At 37.4% G+C, this 22,989-nt stretch overlaps 1 protein-coding gene across 1 annotated transcript in view; it reads right to left on the reverse strand.

Moving 5' to 3' along the window:
• Positions 1 to 20,967, reverse strand: part of Thoc1 (THO complex subunit 1) — a 38,702-nt gene extending 17,735 nt beyond the window's left edge. The window contains 10 exon segments of the mRNA XM_052156095.1: positions 1,238 to 1,346; positions 6,361 to 6,434; positions 8,805 to 8,887; positions 14,057 to 14,152; positions 14,522 to 14,570; positions 15,315 to 15,433; positions 17,633 to 17,699; positions 18,922 to 18,982; positions 19,067 to 19,140; positions 20,742 to 20,967. Coding sequence (XP_052012055.1) covers positions 1,238 to 1,346; positions 6,361 to 6,434; positions 8,805 to 8,887; positions 14,057 to 14,152; positions 14,522 to 14,570; positions 15,315 to 15,433; positions 17,633 to 17,699; positions 18,922 to 18,982; positions 19,067 to 19,140; positions 20,742 to 20,795 — 786 coding nt within the window. The 5' untranslated portion in view covers positions 20,796 to 20,967.
• Positions 20,968 to 22,989: the final 2,022 nt, after the last annotated feature.

Genomic DNA, 22,989 nt, shown 5'->3' on the forward strand with positions numbered 1-22,989 from the left:
TATTGCCAATAATTCACTGCTACACTCCAGTAAGTAACTCTTCCCACATGCATGCAAGCTGCAAGCAAATCTAATTAAACTTAGTTGGATGAGATGCAGAAAGAAGACATGAAAGAAGGAAGAGAACTTGCTGGGAAGGAAGGTTTTGGAGTGGTGGTGATAAAAAGGAATGGGGTTAAAATGCTAAAATTCATGTTAAAGAACTTTAAAAAACTTAGCAGTAAAATCAATTGTTTAACCAGCTATGGAAACCTCAAAGCTATTTTAGGTTTGTTTTTTTCAAGACAGGTTTTCTCTGTCTAGCCCTGGCTATCTTGGAACTCACTCTGTAGACCAGACTGGCCTTGAACTCAGAAATCTACCTGCCTCTGCCTCCCAGAGTGCTGGGATTACAGGCGTGCGCCACCACTGCCCGGCTCAAAGCTATTTTATGTGCTAAGATGAACAAATCAGTAAGATGGCAATTCAACTAAGAAACTCCCTTATCTCACTATTTTAATCTCAATTTGGCAGGTGCAATTCCTCTAAGATAAATTAACACATAACACTTACGTTGCTTTAAAAACTATCTATGTTTTTTATGTAAATCACAGTCTTCCATGTCTACAAGACATATATGGGGTTCTAAGTCAGGGTTGGCAAATGTTTTGTAAAGGTGCAGAGTTTCTGGGCTTTGTGGCATTGTATGATGTCAGTTCCAAATGTTCAACCTGTCACCACACTGTAGAAAACCACAGATAAACAAACCTTCATGGCTGTAGTCCAACAAACCTCTTTACAAAGCAGACTGAATAGGTTTGGGGCTATAGTTTTATGAACTCTGTTTTAATAGGACAACTAGACTAAAACAACAGTTGGGCATGGCAACTTCTATCAAGCTCTCTCCCTTCTGTGAGCTCTGCTCCATACCTCTCAATAAATCTTGGTGTGTGCTCTTCAAAAATACTTTAAATAGAGAAGACATCCTGAAAAACAATCATCACTTTATGTTGACAGCAATTACTATGAAAAATAAACCCTCGAGGCTTTAACTACTAACTTTTAAACCTAAAGCCACTTAAAAACTTTACTACAAAAATCAGTGGCTAAGAATTAATTCACAATTTAGTTTCTGTATATTATATAATAGGTATAAAACCATCAGAGGGAGAGTTCTATAATGAAAAGTATTTGAACAAGATAAAGTCTACCTATGCCATTGTCTGAGAAGTATCAGCTTCAGAGATCTGTGACTCACCTTGAGAAAAGTTTTCCAAGAAATCTTCTCATAGCACTGTACTGGGTTCCTGAAGTAATCCTGAAGTGACCAGAATTTTCTATACAGGTTGTAATCAATTGGAATAGAACTATAAAATAAATATTGTATTAAATCACTTAAATTATTTGACAGACATATAAATGTTTTCCCCCGGGCCACAATACTTTTTCAGAAGCTCTTAAAAGGTTTCTATCCCCTAAAAAGTATATATTTCTTTAAAACAAATAATGACATAAACTTTTAGAAACAGTCTGAAGGGTTGTGAAATTAGTTGGAAGAAGTCATATGTACACTGTGTGGGCCATGTTTTATTGCACTACAGGGAAAAGGACAAACATATGCTGAAAAACAAAGTCAGAAAAAATGAGTTCCTAGGCTACCCATGAGTAAATACTATCCTGGAATGCCTCTTTCTAAACTTAAACCAATGTAAAATATATAATGCTGATCTACCCACTACTCTAGGAAATGCTAGTACAAGACAAATATGTAAGGAACAAATCAAGCTAGCATCACAAAAGCAGGCCTTTTCTCCATTATGATTATTGATTCAACTTCTGATTGGGCTATGATACTATGTAAGACAAGGGGATTCTTCCTAAAGAAAAGAAAAATAAAACAAAGCAAAGCAAAGCAAAGCAAGCAAGCAAGCAAGCAAGCAAGCAAGATAGATCGATCTCTGGCAGAGAAAATCATTCACCCATTTATATGCTCATCTTTGTCTCAGTAACTAGAAGATCTAAATATAATTTAATGTTTGACACCAATAATAATATTTTGTTTATTTAAAGGGTGGAGAGATGGTTCAGCGGTTAACAGCCCTTAGTGTCTTGTAGAGGACTGGAGCTCAGCTAGGCAGCTACATTAGGCACACAAGGCAGCTAAAAACTGCATGCAACTTCAGTTGTAGGGGACTGGATGCCTCTCTAGCCTCCAGAGGCACCTGCACTCATATCTACAGAGAGACACACATACATATAAATAAAAACAAATCCTTTTTTAAAAAGGATCTTTTGTTTTTAGCTATTTTTGTGTGTGCATGTGTATATGTGTTTATGATGTATGTTGTCCTTGTGTGAGTGCAGCTACATGTGTGGACACTGGAAGACAACATGTTGGGTGTAGGTCTTTGCTTTCCACTTTCTTCAAAGCAGAGTCTCTGTTATTTGCTGCAGTGTACACAAGGTTAGCTGGTCTGTGAACTTCCAGTTATTCTCTTGTAGGAGCTCTGGAAGTACAGATGCATGCTACAATGCCTGGTTCTACTTGGGTTCTGAGGGTTCAAACTTAGGTCGCCACAATTTTTTCTCCTTATTTCCAACCTTCTTTAACTGGCTTGGTGGTGAGGTGCTTTACAGAATCAGTTTCATCTATTTCCTGTGGTGATGTGGGGATCAAACTCAGCAAATACTTTGCCACTGAAATATGCCCCCTTTCTAGAGTAAATTTTCACGCAGTATCAACATACTTTTATAGCTGAGACACTAAAATCTCTCCCACTTGATGGTTATTCCCCTTTGCTGGATATATCCTTTCATGGCTAAATGAATTGGTTTTTTTTTTGGTGTTGAGGATTGAATTTAGGGTTTGTGTTTGCCAGGTAAGAGCTTCACTGAGCTATACCTCCAGCTCTTCAAAACCTTGAAAGAGTCTACACGCTGAATACCAATTTACTGTCTCATGTACTATTTCTTTAAAAACTTAAAGATTTCCTATTCACCCACACAAGGTATGTAACGCATGCATGCACCCATGCATGCACTCATGCACACAACGTTATGGAACAGAGGACTGAGGCCAGGATTTCATGCATGATAGGCAAGTACTCAACTACTGAGCTGCATCCTTTGCCTCATTTGTTTTTTTGTTCTGTTTTGTTTTGTTTTTTGAGACAGAGTTTCTCTTTATAATCCTGGGGTCTTGAACTCATAGAGATCCACCTGCCTTGCCTTCCTTTGCTGGGATGAAAGGCATGCTCCACACCCCCCCCCCCCCCCGCTTTTTTTTTTAAAGACAGGTTTTTGCTATCTTTCCACTCACATAATGGAAAAAGAGAACTGACTTCCACAAATCAGTTCTTTGCTTTTGTGTTCTGGCACATGCATGTACATACACACTAAACAAATAAATTTACAAATGTAAAAGTACATAAACTCATCTAAAGGGTAGTTGTTTAAATAGGATCTGGCATACTCTGAATCTTGGCTCTTCCTATCTCAGCCTCTCCAGGAGCTAGAATTATGGGCCTTTACCAGTAGGCCCAACTTATTACATTTGTAAGCAATAACTAGTTAAGAGGTAAGAATTACTATCTAAAATAGAATGTCTGAAGTAAAATGCAGTCAAATTCAGACATTTGGGTATGAGGCAGGAAAGTCTCTTGAGCTTAGAATTTTAAGAACAGTATGGTCAACAAAGGAATATCCATCATAACATGAAAAACAAAACAATAGAATCTTAAACTGAAATGTTTCAAAAACGGTTTTTCAAAAAAAATGTTCAACATTTTTGGTGTCATTATTTTGAGATATTGTTTTACTGCATTACCCAAGGTGCCCTTAAATTCAAGGGAGTCCTCTAGCCTAATCCTCTCAGGTTCTGTGATCACAGGTTTACATTAACATTCCTGGTCCAACGAAAAATTTTATAGAATCTTATACATGAATTTTAAGACAAAAATGTTTACTTAGGGGCTGTAGAGGTAGCTCAGATGTTAAAAGCATGGGCTGCTTTTCCAGAGGACCTGGGTTCAATTCCCAGCAACCACATGGTGGCTCACACATGTTTGTAGCTAAGAGTTCCAGGGAAAAAAACACAAAAAGAAAAGCAAACAAAATGTTTATTATTTGATTCAAATCTAAACTAGACTCCATATTATATATTTATAACATATTATGCTTTGTAATCCAGTTTATGTTGTGGTGGTGGTCATTATGTTTATTTTTGAGGCAGGATCTGTTTAGCGGCTGACCTGATACTTGCAATGTAGACCAAGCTGGCCTTAAACTCATAAAGATCAACTTGCTTTAGCTCCCAAAGGCTGGGATTAAAGGTATGTGCACCAAGTCCAGCCATAAATTCAGTTCTTTTATTTTAGGTTTATTAATTTTAATAGTATGACAGTTTTGCATGTATATATGTATATGTACTATGAGGTCAGAAAAGGGCATCGGCTTCCCTTAGAACCGGAGTATTATAAAGTTGTAAGCCACCATGTGGGTGCTGGGAACCAAACCTGGGTTCTCTTTAAGAACAAGTACTCTGAACTATCCAACAGCTAAATTCACTTAAGACTAACTGGTAACTCAGTTACTTGTGAAGAATTATAATTCTCCTTACACTTTCTTCCTCTATTCATAAAATTATTTACAACAGACAAAGATAGCCAAGTGCTTGATCCTATTTAAACAGTATTCCTGTAGTTGAGTTTATTTAGTTTTCTATTTATATATTTATTTGTTTAGTGTGTATGTACAGGTGTACATAGATATTATGGTACATGTGTGTGCCATATGATGAACAGAGGGGTCCTTGGACAACTTGTAGAAGTTAGTTCTCTCCACCATGTGTGTCCTGAGGATCAAAGTCAGGTTGTCAGAGTTGGTAGTAGGCACCTTTACTCATGGGCCATCTTTGCCAGCCCTTTGGATTAGTTTATGGTCTCATAACAATAGACCTAAGCAGTAACTAGCTAGCAGAGTATTCTGAGATTCTATTAACACTTCAGATAACTCATTGTCTTAGTGCCTAATACTTTTGCCCAGTGTTGCACAGACAGACTCTAATGGTTCATTTTATCCATGATATAAACAAATCGGTCTCTATAAAGAGAGTAACCACAACTAGAATAATGAATAATGGTTAGAAAATGACTAGAAAATGAAGAGATAGTTTTCTGTGTGCTTTATGTTTTCCACTGTATGTTTCACCAGCAACTACAATGAAAAGTACCAAGTGCCTTAGTAGACAACTTTTTAATCATCTTTCTGAATCCTTTTAACAACCAGAGTGAGAAGGTGATACTGATACATTTTAAAGGAACCACAACTCAGTTGTAGGAAACCACTTGTTTAAGGTCATATGACTAGCAAGAAAGCACTAGAGTTAAATCGGGGAATACATCACTTACAAATGTTTCTTTTTCTTTTTTTTTAAAGATTTATTTGTTTATTTTATGTAAGTACACTGTCTTCAGACATCAGAAGAGGGTGTCAGATCTCTTTTTTTGTAAGCCACCATGTGCGTGCTGGGATTTGAACTCATGACCTTTGGAAGAACATTTGGTGCTCTTACCTGCTGAGTCATCTCTCCAGTTCCCTAAATGTTTCTTATGTGAATATATGATCAAATTTGAAATCTGGGATATTAGAAATACCTCCCCCTTTTTGATTTCTGGGCAGCAATTACAAAAATTCTTTCATTTACAATGACAGTATTGCCTATTGTTTCAGACACGGAAGAGTACTATTCTGACATCCCAGGAAGACTTTGGTTTCCTGGTCCCCCTTCTCATCACTGCTTCTAAACCAGCACTATGAAGAGATTACCTGCAACAAAGGCTCAGAATTCAGAGTAAGAAAAGAGTGATAAGAAAAGAGAAAGGAGCCGGGCAGTGGTGGCGTAACCCTGTAATACCAGCATTCTGGGAGGCAGAGGCAGGGGGATTTCTGAGTTTGAGGCCAGCCTGGTCTACAGAGTGAGTTCCAGGACAGCCAGGGTTATACAGAGAAACCCTGTCTCGAAAAAGAGAAAGGGAGGTTTCTAATTCTTTGCATGTCATTAAGTCAGTACACTTATCACGAGTACCAGGACCATAGTCTAATGGAAGGGAGAAGAGAGGGGCTAAGGTTGCCATGGTTAGGGTATGTGTAAGATGGGCTGCTCAAACAGTTAAGTATTTGTACATAATTTAGAAGACAACTGTTACAGCCTACTAGTGATTCAGGATTTATTATTTTATTTAACACACATGAAGGGTATATATAAGAAAATCCTATAAGCACAACTTTTCCCTTCCTTGTCTGTATCTTCATTCCAGTATTTGATATCTCATTAAAGGGTTACCTTTGTAAATCAGGAAATCTTAAGCTCTAAAAACTTACCAAGTTGTTGGGGCTTCATCATCTCCCATTTCACCTTCTTCTACATCCATCCCTTCCTCTCTATCCTCAGTATGCTGAATAAAACAAAACAAAACCCATTCTGTTATGAAGTGGTCATTAAGCAAAAGATCACAATGTTATATAGATTAAATAATTTCTATATTGCTACCCAGTTGTTGTTGTTATTATTTATTATTATTATTGAAGCCTAGTTGTTGTTATTATTATTATTATTATTATTATTATTATTATTATTGAAGCCTAGTTACAGTAATTGTTCAGACCTATAGTCTTTAAGGCAACGGGTATTTTGGTTTGGGGGTGACAGGAAACCAAGAGTAGTATGATAATAATATAACATGGAGTACTGGCTGGTTTTGCATGTCAACTTGATACAGGCTGGAGTTATCACAGAGAAAGAAGCTTCAGTTGAGGAAATGCCTCCATGAGATGCAGCTGTAAGGCATTTTCTCAATTAGTGATCAAGGGGGGAGGGCCCATTGTGGGTGGTGCTATCCCTGGGCTGGTAGTCTTGGATTCTATGAGAAAGCAAGCTGAGCAAGCCAGTAAGTAACATCCCTCCATGGCCTCTGCATCAGCTCCTGCTTCCTGACCTGCTTGAGTTCCAGTTCTGACTTCCTTTGGTGATCAACAACAATGTAGAAAGTGTAAGCTGAATAAACCCTTTCCTCCCCAACTTGCTTCTTGGTCATGATGTTTGTGCAGGAATAGAAACCCTGACTAAGACACATGGCCAGGTATATAAAGGCACAAGATGTACCTTATTTTCCAAATATTTTTTTCATCACTGAAATAAATAGTATACTACTACTATTACTACCACTACCTACTTCTAAAGGATAGAAGCTAATGTGGGTGTTAATGCCACAGAAAAATGCACAGGTAGTCTTCCCTTGTCACTGGCAGTAATACATATGGATGTACTTTTTCTGAGAAGTAATAACAAAATCTGAAATGCATGTATACTTTGACTAAGCAATTTCATTTATCTTAAGGAGATACATGTATGGGTTAGTAATCATACACACAATTCACTGTAATGTTAACAATTTCTTACTACTACGTACTATTTGAGCTGGGCAGGGTAACACAAGCCAGCATTGGGAGATGAAGGCAGGAGGATCAAGAGCACAAGGTCATCTCCAACTATACAGTGAGTTCGAGAGCAGCTTGGGTTATGTGAGACTCTGGCTTAAAATTAAAAAACAAAACAAAACAGATGATTTAAATGTCTGCTGATGAGAAATTATGGTACATCCATTCTGGAATCTAATCTGTAATTAAACTGAAACATATCAGTTTAAAAAAGAAAATGAACTTAAGAACTTTATATAGTATATCATCTTATTTGGGAAAAATAACATTACCTTGTACAAGTACTCAAAAAAAGTCTTATAAGATTAGATGGAGAATATTAGGAGCTGTTATAGAAATAATACGCACTTACAGAAAACATGTAAAAACCATAAATAACGTTCAAAGTAGAAACCACTTTCCTTCTGTAATTACCTTATGGTTATGACCATGAAAGAACTGAGCACTTCTCCCTCCCTCCCTCTCTCTCTCTCTCTCTCTCTCTCTCTCTCTCTCTCTCTCTTATTTATTTATTTATTTATTCATTCATTCATTCATTCATTCATTCATTCATTCATTTATTTTGGTTTTTCGAGACAGGGTTTGCTCTGTGTAGCCCTGGCTGTCCTGGATCTCAGTCTGTAGACAGGCTGGCCTCGAACTCAGAAATCCACCTGCCTCTGCCTCCCAAATGCTGGGATTAAAGGCGTGCACCACCACTGCCTGGCTCTGAGCATGTCTCTAACATCCACTTTAACAGAGGACAAGCTACTCAATAACAACATAATCTAATTTTAATTACAGTAATATCCTTTGTACTCTAAATACTGTTTGAAATTTTTACACATAATGCATATTACTTTAATATATTAAAAATGAAGGGCCAAACAAGATCTCTCAGCAGGTAAATTCATCTGTTGTGCAAGCCTAGTTACCCAAATCTAATCCTTGAGAGTCATATAGAGGAAGAAGGGTAGGACCAATTTCACAGAGTTGTCTTCTGATATCCATGTGTCCCCTACCCACGTACATATGTACACACAAACTAATAATTTTGTTTTTGTTTTTATTTTTATTTATTTATTTATTTATTTTTTTGAGACAGGGTTTCTCTGACAGCCCTGGCTGTCCTGGAACTCACTCTGTAGACCAGGCTGACCTCGAACTCAGAAATCTGCCTGCCTCTGCCTCCCAAGTGCTGGGACTAAAGGTGTGTGCCACCACTGCCCAGCATAAAATTTTTTAAATGAAGTTAAAGGTCTTTAAATCTTTGGTGATTTAAAGACCTTTTTTATATCAATTAACTAAAACTTCTAAGTAAGCTCTGTAAGAAGGTTTATTAGCCTTACCTTCTGACCCAGGGTGCTCTCCTGCTCATTTGTATTAAAAACAGTGACGTTTTCCAGGTTAAACTGACTCTGCAAATTAAGACCTATGGAAAAGAGATTTTCATGCAAATGTACTGTCAGTTTTCTGCCTCTGAGTTTCTTGAGCGCTAGAAATAGGCATGTGCTACTTATACCAGGCTGAGTTAGTCCTTTTTATTCACAAAACTCAAAACAAAATCTATAGAATATATAGTATTTAGAATTTTGCTAAAGCATTTATTTCAGTTTGAGAGAATATAATGAACTAAAATATTATAAAGATGACCAAATTATTTAGCTTTCCTTGTTCTGCCTGCTGAGAGTGTCTAGAAACAATAAGTGTATCTTAGGTTCAGATCCTGGCTTTTATTTAGGGTCCAGATCTTGGCTTTAACTACCATTCTGAAATAAAAGGTTCTTTGGAAAAATGGGTGACTCCAAGGCTGGGAAAGGAAGAAAGAGATGAGCCTGGATAATCTATACTAAGAAAATCTGAAAGAGCTCTGAGTGGCAGAAACACAAACACTGTGATTTGCTGAAGAATGACATCCTGGACTCAAATAGTATGTAAACTCAAACAGTGTTTTATTCTGCTGAAGTCTAGCATGTTGATGTCTTCCATTAACAAGATAGAGAGACAACCAAATGAGCTAGCAGGCCTGATTTAAAATACATTAGGGGATTCCAGGGTAGGTGACCTTTATCTCATTCCATTTCTAGGGACATTTCATTACTAGGGTATGGGGGCTGAAAACTGTTGCTGGGGAGGTCTGGCCAATATGACATTATAATCCATGGAATAAAATACCCACAGTTCATTTGGAAAGAGGTAACTAAACTAACATGCCAGCGAGAAGACAGCTTTCCCTTATGGAAGGATCTCTGTTAATAACCATAGAAAAAGTGAGAAAATTGCCATGATGCCCTAGTAATATTCACATCAGGCAAGATCCATTGATGGGCTGGGTAGTGGTGGTGCATGCCATTAATCCCAGCACTTGGGAGGCAGAGGCAGGCAGATTTCTGAGTTCGAGTCCAGCCTGGTCTATAGAGTGAGTTCCAGGACAGCCAGGACTATACAAAGAAACCCTGTCTCAAAAAACCAAAAAACCAAAATAACTAACTAACTAAATAAATAAAATTTAAAAAATCCAATGATAGATATTAGCAAACAAAGCTTAAAAAGAAGTATCTGTGTATTATCTCAAAATATCATCTCTCCTCATAAGCATTCCAGATCACAAAGGGAAAAATACCATCTTAACTAAGCAATGAGTGATAACAGCACTGCCAGAACAAGACATGCCAACATCAGCTTCAAAGTGATGCTTTGAGAAGGTACATCAGTTCCCTCTGAGTTCTTCAAAGCCTAACTTTAATTCCTATGTGTCAAGTCACAAAAGAAAGACTAAGGGACTGTGACTGGAGAGACTAGGTAATACGAAGATGAAATGTAACGTGGATCCTGGAATAGAAAAGGGAAAGTGATCAAGCTGATGAAATTCTAATGGCTCCAGTTGGCAACAAGTACTGTAGCAAGGGATTTCTTAGTGTTAATAACTGTATTAGAGTTAGTCACTAGTGATATTACATAGTGGTGTTCAGATATCTATACTACCTTTATAATTCCTGTCACAGAGATTAGTTGTGAAATTCAGTTGTTCTATTAGTAGCTTTTGGGGCCAAAAAAGGAGAAAAATCTAATAAATGGAGAAATCTCTTATCAAGCCATCTTCAAATCTACATATTTAAACAACAGCGAAAAATTGTAGCCTGGTGCCAAATTTTCTGGATGATGAAAGCCCTGAGCTTAGAGGCACCATAAACAAGCAATGAAAACCCTCTCTCAAGAAAAGTATCCATCCTGGGACTCAAAACTATTTTTCTCAAAAAATATCAGTTATCAGAAAAACAAGACATTCTAAGTTAAAACCAAAAACCAAAAAAGATATCACAAAAATATAACACACTGAAATGATCAGCTGTAGACAAGAAATGCTCACCATATTTTAAATCTAGAAAGCAAAGTTCAAAATATAAACAGGGAGTAAAAAGCTAAAAAGTGAAAAGACCTTCCAGAAATGAGATCCACATCAAATTATTCAGAGTGTAATAAAAAGAGACAGATTGATATTCAGCAGGTAATAATAAAAGGCAAGTAGGTAGAATAAAAGTCAAGATACTTGTTGAGGTTTGGTCTGTTGCTATGTATTGTAATGGTAAATTCTGTATCCAAGGACTAGGACTGCAAGTGAATTCTCTTGTTTACAAGCTTTTGCAAATCTTGTTCCTTGATTTAAAACAACTGGCTACATAAAACTGGCTACAGTCAATTACTAGAGGGATTAGAGGTAGGTGGGTTTTGAGTTACCTGGTTGGGGGTGGAGAAGACTGGGGAGTGAGGAGAGGCCAGGAAGAAAAGGAGGAAGAACAAAAGGAGAGGAGGATGCCTCTATTAGGGGAGATGGACCATAAGCATGTAGCCAAAAGAAACAGCAAGTATGGGATATACCACTGGGGAGATTGCAAGGTCAGCAGTTAGAAGAGAAGATTGGGGATTATTTCCCCCACACCCCCTCAGTAATTGTCAAACCCAAATAAAATAACCATAGTATGAATCTCATTTATTTTGTAAGCTAGTCAGGGATAAGCATAAAGTTGGTTGTATTACGGATACAGTCAAAGAATAAATGATATATAATTGGAGATGCAAAAATAGAAAAAGAAAGGCATTTATAAAATGTAAAGATATAATCACAATTTTTAGAAAGTGGTAAAAGACATGAATCCAAATTTAAAATGTCAACAAATCCAAAGAATATTAGGTAAAAAGCAATTCACACATACACACATCATAGTAAAATCAAGAACATCTTAAAAGAAGTGAAAAAATTATCTTCAAAAGTTAGACATCTAATTCGTCTCCAGAACACAAAATGAGGGCCATAAAATGGCTAAGCTTTTTAACACGAGTTCAATTCCCAGAACCCACATGGTAGGAGGGCACTGACCCCCATAGATTGTCCTTTGATCTGTGTATATATACATGTACACACACACACACACACACACACAGTTATAAAAAGTTTAAAAATAACAAAGAATGAGAGACTAAAATATTAAGATTATTATAAATGAGATGAAATGTAGTACCAACCAAGCATTTTAAAGCCACTGAATTCAAACAAGGATTAAAGAGAAATTAAGATTTCATGAAAAAGATGTCATGTATGACAACAATTCTGTCTGTTGTGTTTGGTGTGTTAGTTTGATATAAAGCCATCTGAGAAGAGGGAACCACAATTGAGAAAATGCCTCTATAAGATTGGCCTGGCTGGGCGGTGGTGGCACACGCCTGTAATCCCAGCACTCTGGGAGGCAGAGGCAGGTAGATTTCTGAGTTCGAGGCCAGCCTGGAACTCTATAGATTAAGTTCCAGGACAGCCAGGGCTACACAGAGAAACCCTGTCTCGGAAAAAAAAAAAAAAAATCCAAAAACCCAAAACAAAACAAAAAACAAAAAACAAAAAAACAAAACCAAAACAGAAAAAAGACTGGCCTGTAGTGCTGGGCAGTGATGGCACATGTCTGTAATCCCAGCACTCTAGGAGGCAGAGGCAGGCAAATTTCTGATTTCAAGGCCAGCCTAGTCTACAGAGTGAGTTCCAGGACAGCCAGGGCTATACAGAGAAACCCTGTCTCAAAAAAACAACAATCCAAAACAAACAAAACAAAGCAAAACAAAAAGATTGGCCTGTAGTATATGACATCTTTTTAATTAGTGGTTAATGGGGGACAGGGAGTGGCACTGTGGGCTGTGCTGGCTGTGCTGCTCTAGTATCAGAGTATATAAGAAAGTAAACTGATGAGCTAGGTATAGTAGTGGTGCATGCTTTTAATACTAGCACTCAGGAGGCAGAAGCAGTGAGTTCAAGGCCAGCCTGGTCTACATAGTGAGTTCCAGGACAGACAGAACTATACAGTGAGATCTTGTCTCAAGGGGAAAAAAGGGCAAAATGAGCAAGTCATAAGGAGCAGCAAGCCAGTAAACAGCACTCCTCTATAGTTTGTGTCATTTCCTGCCTTTATGTTTCTGCCTTGAGTTCTTGCCCTAAATTCTTTTAGTGATGGAGTGTGATGGAGTTTTAAGCTGAAATAAATCCTTCCCTCCCAAAGTTACTGTTGATGATGGTGTTTATTGCAACATTAGAAATCCTAACTAAGACCTAGCATGACAAAAAGAACACAAATCGACCATTAACATATTCTATAAGATTACTATAGGCATGCACCATTGTATGCACATCATGTTTTAATACAATCATCACAATAATATATTAAAGGCAGGGAAAAACAAAATCAAAGAGATACTAAAATCTAATACATCTGAATAGATAAAAGACAGGGAAAGCTCCAGTTTTGGAGCCAAGCAATAGCTCTACAAGTATTTGCTTCATCATTACATTTATGTTACATACTTTGCAATGAATTACATTTCATAATAAAACATTATGAACTAGGGGCTAGAGAGAGAAATCAGGCAGCTGCTCTTACAAAGGACAAAGCCACTACATAGGTGGCTTACAACTATCTGTAATGCCAGCTCCACAGGCAACATATGCATTGCATGCATACACACATGCAGTATATACTCATATGTATAAAAAACCAATTTTTTTGTTTAAAAATTCTAAAATTAAAGGAATATGACTAAACAGCAATTACTATAACAGAAAATGGAGACAGAATAGGCTTATATTATAAAATTAAATATGGACAGAATAGTTCATACCTACATATATTACTATGATTTAGTAGCACATTGTTAATAAACTTTGAATTTAAGATTATATCAGATGCCCCAGAGTAGGGGAATCGAGGGAGGAAAGGCGGGAGTGGGTGGATGGGTGGGTGGAGGAACACCCTCATAGAAGTAGGGGGAGGGAGGATGGGATGGGGGTTTCCAAGAGGGGGGTGACCAGGTTAAGGGGATAACATTTGAAATGTAAATAAATTAAAATAAATAAATGAATAAAAAATTTAAAAAAGGAAAAATAAAACTTTATAAAAGGAAAAAACAGATTCTATCATAGGTAGAACAGGTGAATTTACATGAAAAATAAAGCAATTTTTTTATGCTTTCAATATTTTAAGCTTTCTTATTATGACAGATTTTACTCCAATAAAAACTGGGAGAGATTTCCTTAAAAAGAATATAATGTATAGAAACTTACCTGATTTCTCAGATAGAGGAAAAAGCCTGGCCAAAAAGAGCTGAATTCTTCCACAGAAAACTGTATTCTGAGATTTAGACAATCTTCTGAGGAGATCTAACAATGTTCAGAAATGATAACACAGATGAGATTATTTTATGTTTTTTATAATTGTATAAATTTTTATAATTTTAATTTATAACTAAAAATAATGAATTTTTAACCATTTGTCGAGGATTTTTCTAAAGCAAGGATTCTCAAAATGGAACTAGCAGTCATTGTCAAAGAAAGTACTATAAGTTAGAAAGTTCTGTGGACAAAAATCAATGGAAGTGAATGATGAGTTTTAATAACTAGGACTATTAACTTAAAAAACAAAGATCCTAATCCACTTTTAAGACATCTTCATTGTTAAATAATAAGCCACCTATTCTTCTGGTCACATTTACAGTTTTAAAAGCAATAATTTAATACTGAATTACTTACCATTGCACATACGCAGTAGGTAATTTTTGCCAGCAGAATAGAATGTATTCTGAAATTAAGACCAAAATTATTACTATACTTTGGAAGTTGCCCACTCCCTTCAATAAATAAATAGGAATTAAATTACTAAAGAGCACTAATGTATAAGAGTCTATTTCACTACTTTTACTTACTTCAAAGCATTTTCATTTGACTATGTATAACAGTACAGCATTGTAAACATCGAGAAGTGTGTGTGTGTGTATGTGTTTGCTTTATCTTTAAAAATTTGTTTTACATTTGTTTATGAGTGTTTTTCCTGCATATATGTGTATGTACTACATGTATGTATGGTGTCTGCAAAAAGGCTACAAGAGAGCATCAGATCACCCTGAACCATTATGGATGACAGTAAGTCACCATGTGTGAGTGCTGGGAATTAAACCTAGGTTCTCTAACGGAGTAACAAGTACTCTAAATTGCTAAGCCATCCCCAGCCTTCTTTGTGAGACAGGTTCTCCCTGTGTAGACTAGGCTAGCTTGGACACAGCTTTCCTACCTATACCTCATAACTTTATAATACTATGCCTGCTTCAAAGTATGGACTTTCAAATTATTTATTAAGTTTTGTACCTCAAAATTTTCTCTACATCTGATTCGTATTATTATATAGTATATAATTCTTTCACAGGGACAAATGTTTTGGCAATCACCAATATTAGAATCATTTGCAAATAAACTACAAATAAAACTATCTTCTGAATTCTATCTCTATAGAGCTAGTATTATCAGGAAAGGAAACCAAGGCACTTACTGACTTCCAAGTAGCAACATTTTTTTCAACAAAAGTGAATATTGTGTCACATTGATCCAAAGGCAGGCAGTCCAAGACATCTCCCAATAGCACAAATGGTGTGGACGCAGTACAAACACCTGCAAATGGGGTATAAATCAATGAAGAGCTAGTGACACTGCCTTCCAGCCCAAGAAAGAGAATCCATGTACAGGCTATATCACAAAGTGACGATAAAGTGAAAGTTACTATATGCCTCTAAAATCAATGTTAGTAAAGAATGTTTCAGCCATTGAATAGAAGTTCAATAAGTATGTGTCAAGCTGAATTAAACAAATTTATGGACAAACTGGAAACACAAAATATAACGTAGCAATAATAATCTCTTTCAAAAATAAGACTTTCCCCTGCAGAAAATTGTATTTAAGCGTTTATTTGCAGCTTAAGTAGACAAGTCCCTGTTTTTCTAAAGTTCTAGGCATAGTTTCCAGTAAAGCCATCACCAATCTTAAGTAAATAATATAGCAAATTAATGAACTAAGCACACACTATAAACTGAGGAACAGGTCAAGGAAAACTTTTGGGGCATTCATTTAAGTATACTGGATAAATGAATGAACTGAACTAATAAACAGCTTACACAAAGTTTAATAAGTAAAAGTTTAATAAGTAGCTGGGTGGTGGCGGCGCACACCTTTAATCCCAGCACTTGGGAGGCAGAGGCAGGAGGATTTCTGAGTTCGAGGCCAGTCTGGTCTACAGAGTGAGTTCCAGGATAGCCAGGGCTACATAGAGAAACCCTGTCTCGAAAAAAAAACAAAAAACAAAAAAAGTTTAATAAGTAAATTTAGAAAGTTAGATTTACAAACAGCCCACTTTGACACTGGGAAACCATTTTATCTTGTGTGTTCTAGTAAATAAAGTATCAAAAGAATATGTGGCCAGGCGGTGGTGGCGCACGCCTGTACTCCCAGTACTCTGGAAGGCAGAGGCAGGCGGATTTCTGAGTTCGAGGACAGCCTGGTTTACAGAGTGAGCTCCAGGACAGCCAGGGCTATACAGAGAAACCCTGTCTCGAAAAACCCAAATCCAAAAACAAACAAACAAACAAAAAATGTGATACAAATGATACTTAACAGGTTCAAAGGTCATTTTCACATATATTACTTAAATTAATCACAGGGTTAAGAAATATTGATGAATTGCTTTTCATTTTCACTTTCTGAAAATAGGCTCTATGTGCCTATGTTCTGTGTTTAAAGTCTTTTAAACCAATCTTATATTGGCACTGATAAATTTTTACAAAAGATTTATTATATATGTATGTGTATGTGCCTGAGTATATGTATGTGCAACCCATGTGTGCAGGTGCCTGCAGAGGCCAAAAGAGGAACTTCACATCCTATGGAGCTGAAGTTAAAAGGTTATGAGCTACCTGTCACAGATGCTGGAACTGAACATAGGTCCTCTAACAAGAGCAGCAACTAATCTTAGCCAGTGAGTCATCTTCTAGTATCCCACTGCTGTTTTTTTAATCTCTGCTAACAGTCTACCGCAATGTACCTACTCTTCTAAGGGTGTCTGTCAGTATGAGATGCACTGGCCTTTAAACTAATCCCACATCTTGTTTCCTTGTTGCCATTCTCATATCATACAATTTTCTAGCTATGCTGAACTTGACCTTTGTATAATATTTCCTACTCTATTTCTGGCAATCTTAATCCCTCATGTTCCTATTTATAGGCCAGATCTTCTTTTTGTTATTTTGTCTTATTTTGTCTCAAATTTCTGATTGTCCTGATTCAGCCTTACAAGTGCTGGGTATGTGTCATGGATTCCAACTCATTTTCCTTTTTAAAATTCTTCCTGATTCCTTTAGATTTTTAATTTAGACAGCCACTTTCACTTCATTATATTCAACACACTTTAACCATAGCACTTACAGCACAGTAAGACAGTCACACATTTCTGTCCTCCATTACCGACTAGATTCTTACACTGAATATCCATATCCTAACTTAGACTATGCATACAATAAATGCTCACTAAGTATTTGTATATGATTAAAACACTTGAAAAACATATAAATTGCAGATGTATATGACATAACAGAGATGAGAAATAAGTATGAACAAATTCTTGGCAAAGGTAGGAGTCAATGAACAGGGGCTGTGAATGTAGGTCAGTGGTAGAATAGCACGCATGAGGCCCTATGTTTGGCCTTTAATATCACACATAAAGAATGAACAAAACCAGACAGAGGTAGGGCTAAGGCAAGAGTCTTAAATGAAACAGGTAAGATATAAAACAACTTTTAAAAGAAACAGAAAAATACTTACTTTCAGTTACTCCCCCAATAGCAAGAGAAATAATAGCTAAAACGTTCTCACATGCTGAATGATTTATCTACCAATAGAGAAACAATTTTATTTAGAAGCAAGAATTTGTACAAATTTGTTAACAATAAAGATAAGTTCAATGAAATTAAGCAGTCATACATACAGGAATAAAAACATCTTATACAAAGTTATTTTGTAAGATGAAAAACCATGAATAGTAATATATACACTACAGAAGTAAATCAAGCAGTAAAGAGTGAGTCAATCAAAATGCAACTTGGGAAACGTTAACTTCTGCATTACTAAGGTAATAAGTTTATTGGGGACAGAAGTTCTAAGGCTGTGGGTAAAAGTCAACAGCAGGACAAAAACAGGGCCTGGACTGAATCCATATTAACACTGCAGACTTAGCCAAGGGCCTTCTGCACAAAGGTAACCCTAAGAAAAGTGACTTTCTCAGCACCTCAAAACAGAGAAGTGATTAAATCTGAAAAAAAGATCAATTGGTCTGACTCAGAATTATCTGAAAAACAAAACAAAAAACAAAACACAGGGGGTGGGGATACTATTATTATGGCCATCAGAAGAGAATCTACCACCACAGGACCCAATTTCTGCTTAATCAAAAATAAATGTTAAAAATTGTTCTTTCATTCAGGATCCCTGCTAAAAGCAATAGTTAGATTCTTCATAATTAAATTTTTTCAGCAGGGTTAAACAAGACTTAGTTATTTATGTATGCTTATAGCTGAGGAAAATCCCACAAGAAAATGAGGACATGGAATCCTTGCTCTATGCTTAACATCCTTGGACTAGACCACTTACACAGTGTGTCATCATTTCTATATCAAAGACTCTACTTTTAAAACTACATTTTTAGAAATGTATTTTGTATGCCTGTGTGTGTTCTGTATGTGCATGGAGGTCAGAGGACAACTTGTAGGAGTCCTCTCCTTCTAACATCTAGGTTCTAGAGATCAAAGTCAGGACATGGAGCTCTGTAGCAAGTGCCTTGACTCGCTGAGGTATTTTCCTGAGTCAGTCTTTACTTCTTGCTCTTTAAGACTGAATGTCAAAACTTTTCTTATTATCAAAGCGTTAAACTGTACCTGAGCTATCAAGAGCCTAAATTAGGACTATCCTGACTCAGTGCAGCTTCTAAAAGGCAGAATGCTCATGCTCAGAAAACGTCATGTTTAAATATACATTCTAATAATAAAGAAAATTTTAATAACAGAACTTATAAACTGGCCAGCAAATTTTAACAAATAAAGGGGGGAAATACTTACAATTTCTTCTTCCAGAACACCTCTGAAAGCTTGGTCAAGGGTACATTTTTTTTCATTTTCACTATTAAAAACATAAAATACCTTCATTTCACAAATAGTTCACAAACATTCATGAAGTCCCTTTTTCATGGACAGTGCGCTTTACCTGCCAGGTAACTGACTGAAGGCATTCAACAATGGCTTGATATTTTTGTTATTCAAGGCTTCTCTGGTAGATTTCTACAAAAATAAAAATGACATTTAAGTAGAAAGCTTTTGCTGTTTATGAAAACTTACCATTCATCAATTATAAGTCTAACTAAAATATAAAAATGTTTTTAACTGGGAAATATTTTCTGCCAGTCAATTTTATTAACTTTTATTTCTAATGCCACTTAATGATCCTAATCCTTGTCACATGAAACCTGGCAAGAGCTAATTAGACATCTGCATCACAGGTTTTCCTTTCTTCATATCCACCCAAGTTTCCTGCTTTTTTTTTAAAATCTTACTAAGTTTGATGGGGCATCCTGCGACCAGCACTAGGGAAACATCAATTTAAGGTCAACCTAAATTCTCTGAGTTCCAGCGTAGCCTGGGCTACATAACAAAACCCTCAACTAAATAACAATCCAATCCCCAAACCTTTATTTGGTTCTTGAATTACATGTTTGGTTTTGAAATGTTGTAGCTCCCTTAAGACCCACTCCCCACATTACTCTACGGTTACTAGCCTTACAATTAGAGCTAATTAGACATCTGCATCACAGATTTCCCTTTCTTATATATCTACTGATTATGAAGAATCTCTCTATATAATGTCCTCTCACATAATTTTCCTTCTGGAATCATTACAACTACCTAAACACACTTAAATACCTAAGTGGAAACATGCATGTAATCTTAATACAAATGATAGTGATTATGGGCCCAATAGCTTGTAACAGTGTGTTCTTCACACATATATTGCTGTAATAGGCAACAGAAAAAGGACCATGGATTTAAAGTCATAAAAACGAGAAAAGTCAGTCAATTCAATTTTGTTTTTTGAGGGGTTAGAGGTGTCTTAGTTTCTAGCTCATGCACGAGAGACAAAAAAAATTAACTTTTAATGTTATTCTGACACATAACACCATCCTGAATGCTCAACAACCCTTTTCCAAACAGACAAGAATGAAACAGCAGCTAGTAATTCTTTCCAGTTGGTAACCCTTCCCAAGGTGATCAGTTTGCCTCTTCCCGATTAGGAGTTCCTTATCCACCTCTGGATGAAATGAGCAAGGCGAAAGGGGGGGTAAACTGGCTGCTAGATTAGCTATTGGAAGCAGGGTGGGGGAAACAGACTTCAGGGCTCCTGCTAGACAAACCTGCTCCGCCCAGCTAACAGAAGAGCTGAAGCTGACTGAGCTAGTCTGTGGGTGAGCTTTCCATGCTCGCCTGCAAGAAGACCGTAAGGGCCGGGAGGTGGTGGCGCACGCCTGTAATCCCAGCACTCTGGGAGGCAGAGGCAGGCGGATTTCTGAGTTCGAGGCCGGCTTGGTCTACAAAGTGAGTGCCAGGACAGCCAGGACGTACAGAGAAACCCTGTCTCGAAAAAAACCGAAATCCAAAAAAAAAAAAAAAAAGAGAGAAGACGAAGAAGAAGACAGTAAGGACCAGGGGTTTCGGGGCTGGCCAGTGGAGGGTCAGAGGACCCACAGACGCGTACCCAGTGCGCCTTTCCTTTAATGTCAGTCCCGGAAGAGGCCAGAAAACCCTTCAATCCCTGGGAAAATTTCAGCGAGAGAAAGGGAAAGAATAGCGCCAGGTTAGAACCACGGACTTCAGCTCCCCCAGCTCACCGTAAACCGCGTCCGCGCCTCGGGCAAACTGAAAAGCGCCGGCGTCGGAGACATCTTCTTGGTTGCGCGTGCCCACCACCGTGCTGCAGCGCCCAGTGATGACGTCAAGCTGGGAGCAACAAGAAGACTAGGCTAGAGTGGTCAGCGGTGAGGATCTCAGATGCGCTCGGGCTCAGTCACGTGACTCATAGGCTGTGCCCTGGAACAACGCTTGGAGTGGAGCGGCTTAGTGTGTAAGCTCCGCCCAGACAAGGCTGTTTTTCCTGGCGGGCGACTGACTGCAAGCCGCTTCAGGGGCGGTGCCGGAAGGTAGCGCTGGCGAGAAGGCACAGTATTGGCTTGCTTTGAAGAAGCAGCAGCAGCACTGCAGCAGCACTTAATCCCCCCTCCCCCGCCCCGCCCCGCGGTCCTCCCGGAAGTCTGAGTGCAAGAGAGGTGGCTGATGTCAGGTTTGTCTTGACACCCCGGTGGCCCATGGACCCTGAAGTTCTGGGAAGTAACACTCGTTTCACAGAGCTGTTGTAAAGAATGAAGTGGACGGATAGACTCATAAGTAGTTATTTTATTGTTACTATTATTTTGAAGCAGGGTTTCCCTATGTATCTCTGGCCAGCGTGGACCTCTCTAGGTAGGCCAGGCTGGCCTTGAACTCAGAAATTCGCCTTACTGGCTTCCCAATTGCTGGGATTACAGGGTTGGGCCACCATGTCCAGCGTACTTACTACTAATATCTTTACCTGGAACTGTACTGTACTGAAGCCCCATGAGTAATACTGGAACCATTGCTGCTTGGAAAATGAGTGGCACTGCATCCAGGTTGTAGGCATACCATGCAAAACCGATGATCATTATTACCTTCTGTGCCTCTCTTTTCACTGGAAAAGTTTGACTAATGAGAAGCTGAATGACAGTAATCTAATTATAGTTAACATACAAAATAATAAGTACTAACATAATGGCAAGATAATTTTCACAGCCAGTAAGAATACAGGGAATTAAGGAAAAAATTAACTGCAGGATCTTGACAATGGAAATTGTGAATAATGATAACTACCAAGATGGTTTCAATCTTTTTGTTTTAGCCAACAGATAATTGAAATTTGGTTATAGAAAGGCAAATTTGGAAAATTAATTTGGAAATATACTTTATTGATAACCATCTACAAGACCTATGTTCTAAATACAAAAGTCTGAACAGAAGAGATGGAGTTTATTGACTTATCCATAAGAACCCAGTTAGAGTTACATTTTTTTATTCAATAAGCATTTCTTAGACCCTTTGTATAAAGCATTGGTTGAATAAATTAGTTCCCAGCACTTATATTGGGCAACTCAAAATTGTCTATGACTCCTGCTCTTCTGGCCTCTGGGCACCCACAAACACACATACACATAAGTTAAAATAGATCTTTAAAAAGACTGGTGCTTTTTCATTATGTATTCATGTCTATAAGTGAAGGCCAAGATAGATCAGCCCTCATAGCTATTGCAGGGACTGTATAGCACCATTCTTCCCTTGTAAGCCTTGCCCACCCTCTCCAGGCTTTTTTTTTTTTTTTTTTTTTTTTTTTTTTAGGCAAATAAGTGGAGGCATATTCCCAGAGCTAATCTCTGAAAATTTTATTTAGTGATAAGATCATTTACCTAGTATATTCAAGGCCAGGGTTCCATCTCTAATACCCACCTCAAGAAGAAAAAAAAGAAACTATTAGAGTTTTAAATGATAGGTTACATTGGTTGGAAGACTGAGAAGTTAATAGAAAGTTGTCAGAGGCTTGGCAGCTAAATGAAAGTCTCTGTTGAACCTTTAGAGTGGCCGCCTTGTTAGAAGCAAGACAGCTTCAGTCTTTTTTTTTTTTTTCCTTTTTTTTTCAGTCTTTCATATATATCTGCTAACACCATCTCTGCTGGTTTCCATGCCTTGATTCTGCAGCCTCTGAGCACTTGCACCAGTGTTGAAGCTTATCTTGGATAATCTTCAGATCTCCATGTTTTGCATCTCTATAGATTCAGGGTTATATAGGTGGGAGTTTTTTGACTTTTGACTGGTCACTTCCAAATCTTGGCCTTTGTGTTTTGGAAGCTTTTATACCCATTTCTTGCCTTTTTCAGCTTATGTAAAATCATATAGCTCAATTTCAGGATTTCTCTCCTTAGGGAGTTTTTATTTCAAACAGCTAGCAGGATAATAATCTACTGGTCACTTGTATTTTGCTACTTCAAGAACCACGATGAATATTGAACTAAT

This window comes from Apodemus sylvaticus, chromosome 13, assembly GCF_947179515.1.
Source record: "Apodemus sylvaticus chromosome 13, mApoSyl1.1, whole genome shotgun sequence".
Classification (NCBI taxonomy): domain Eukaryota; kingdom Metazoa; phylum Chordata; class Mammalia; order Rodentia; family Muridae; genus Apodemus; species Apodemus sylvaticus.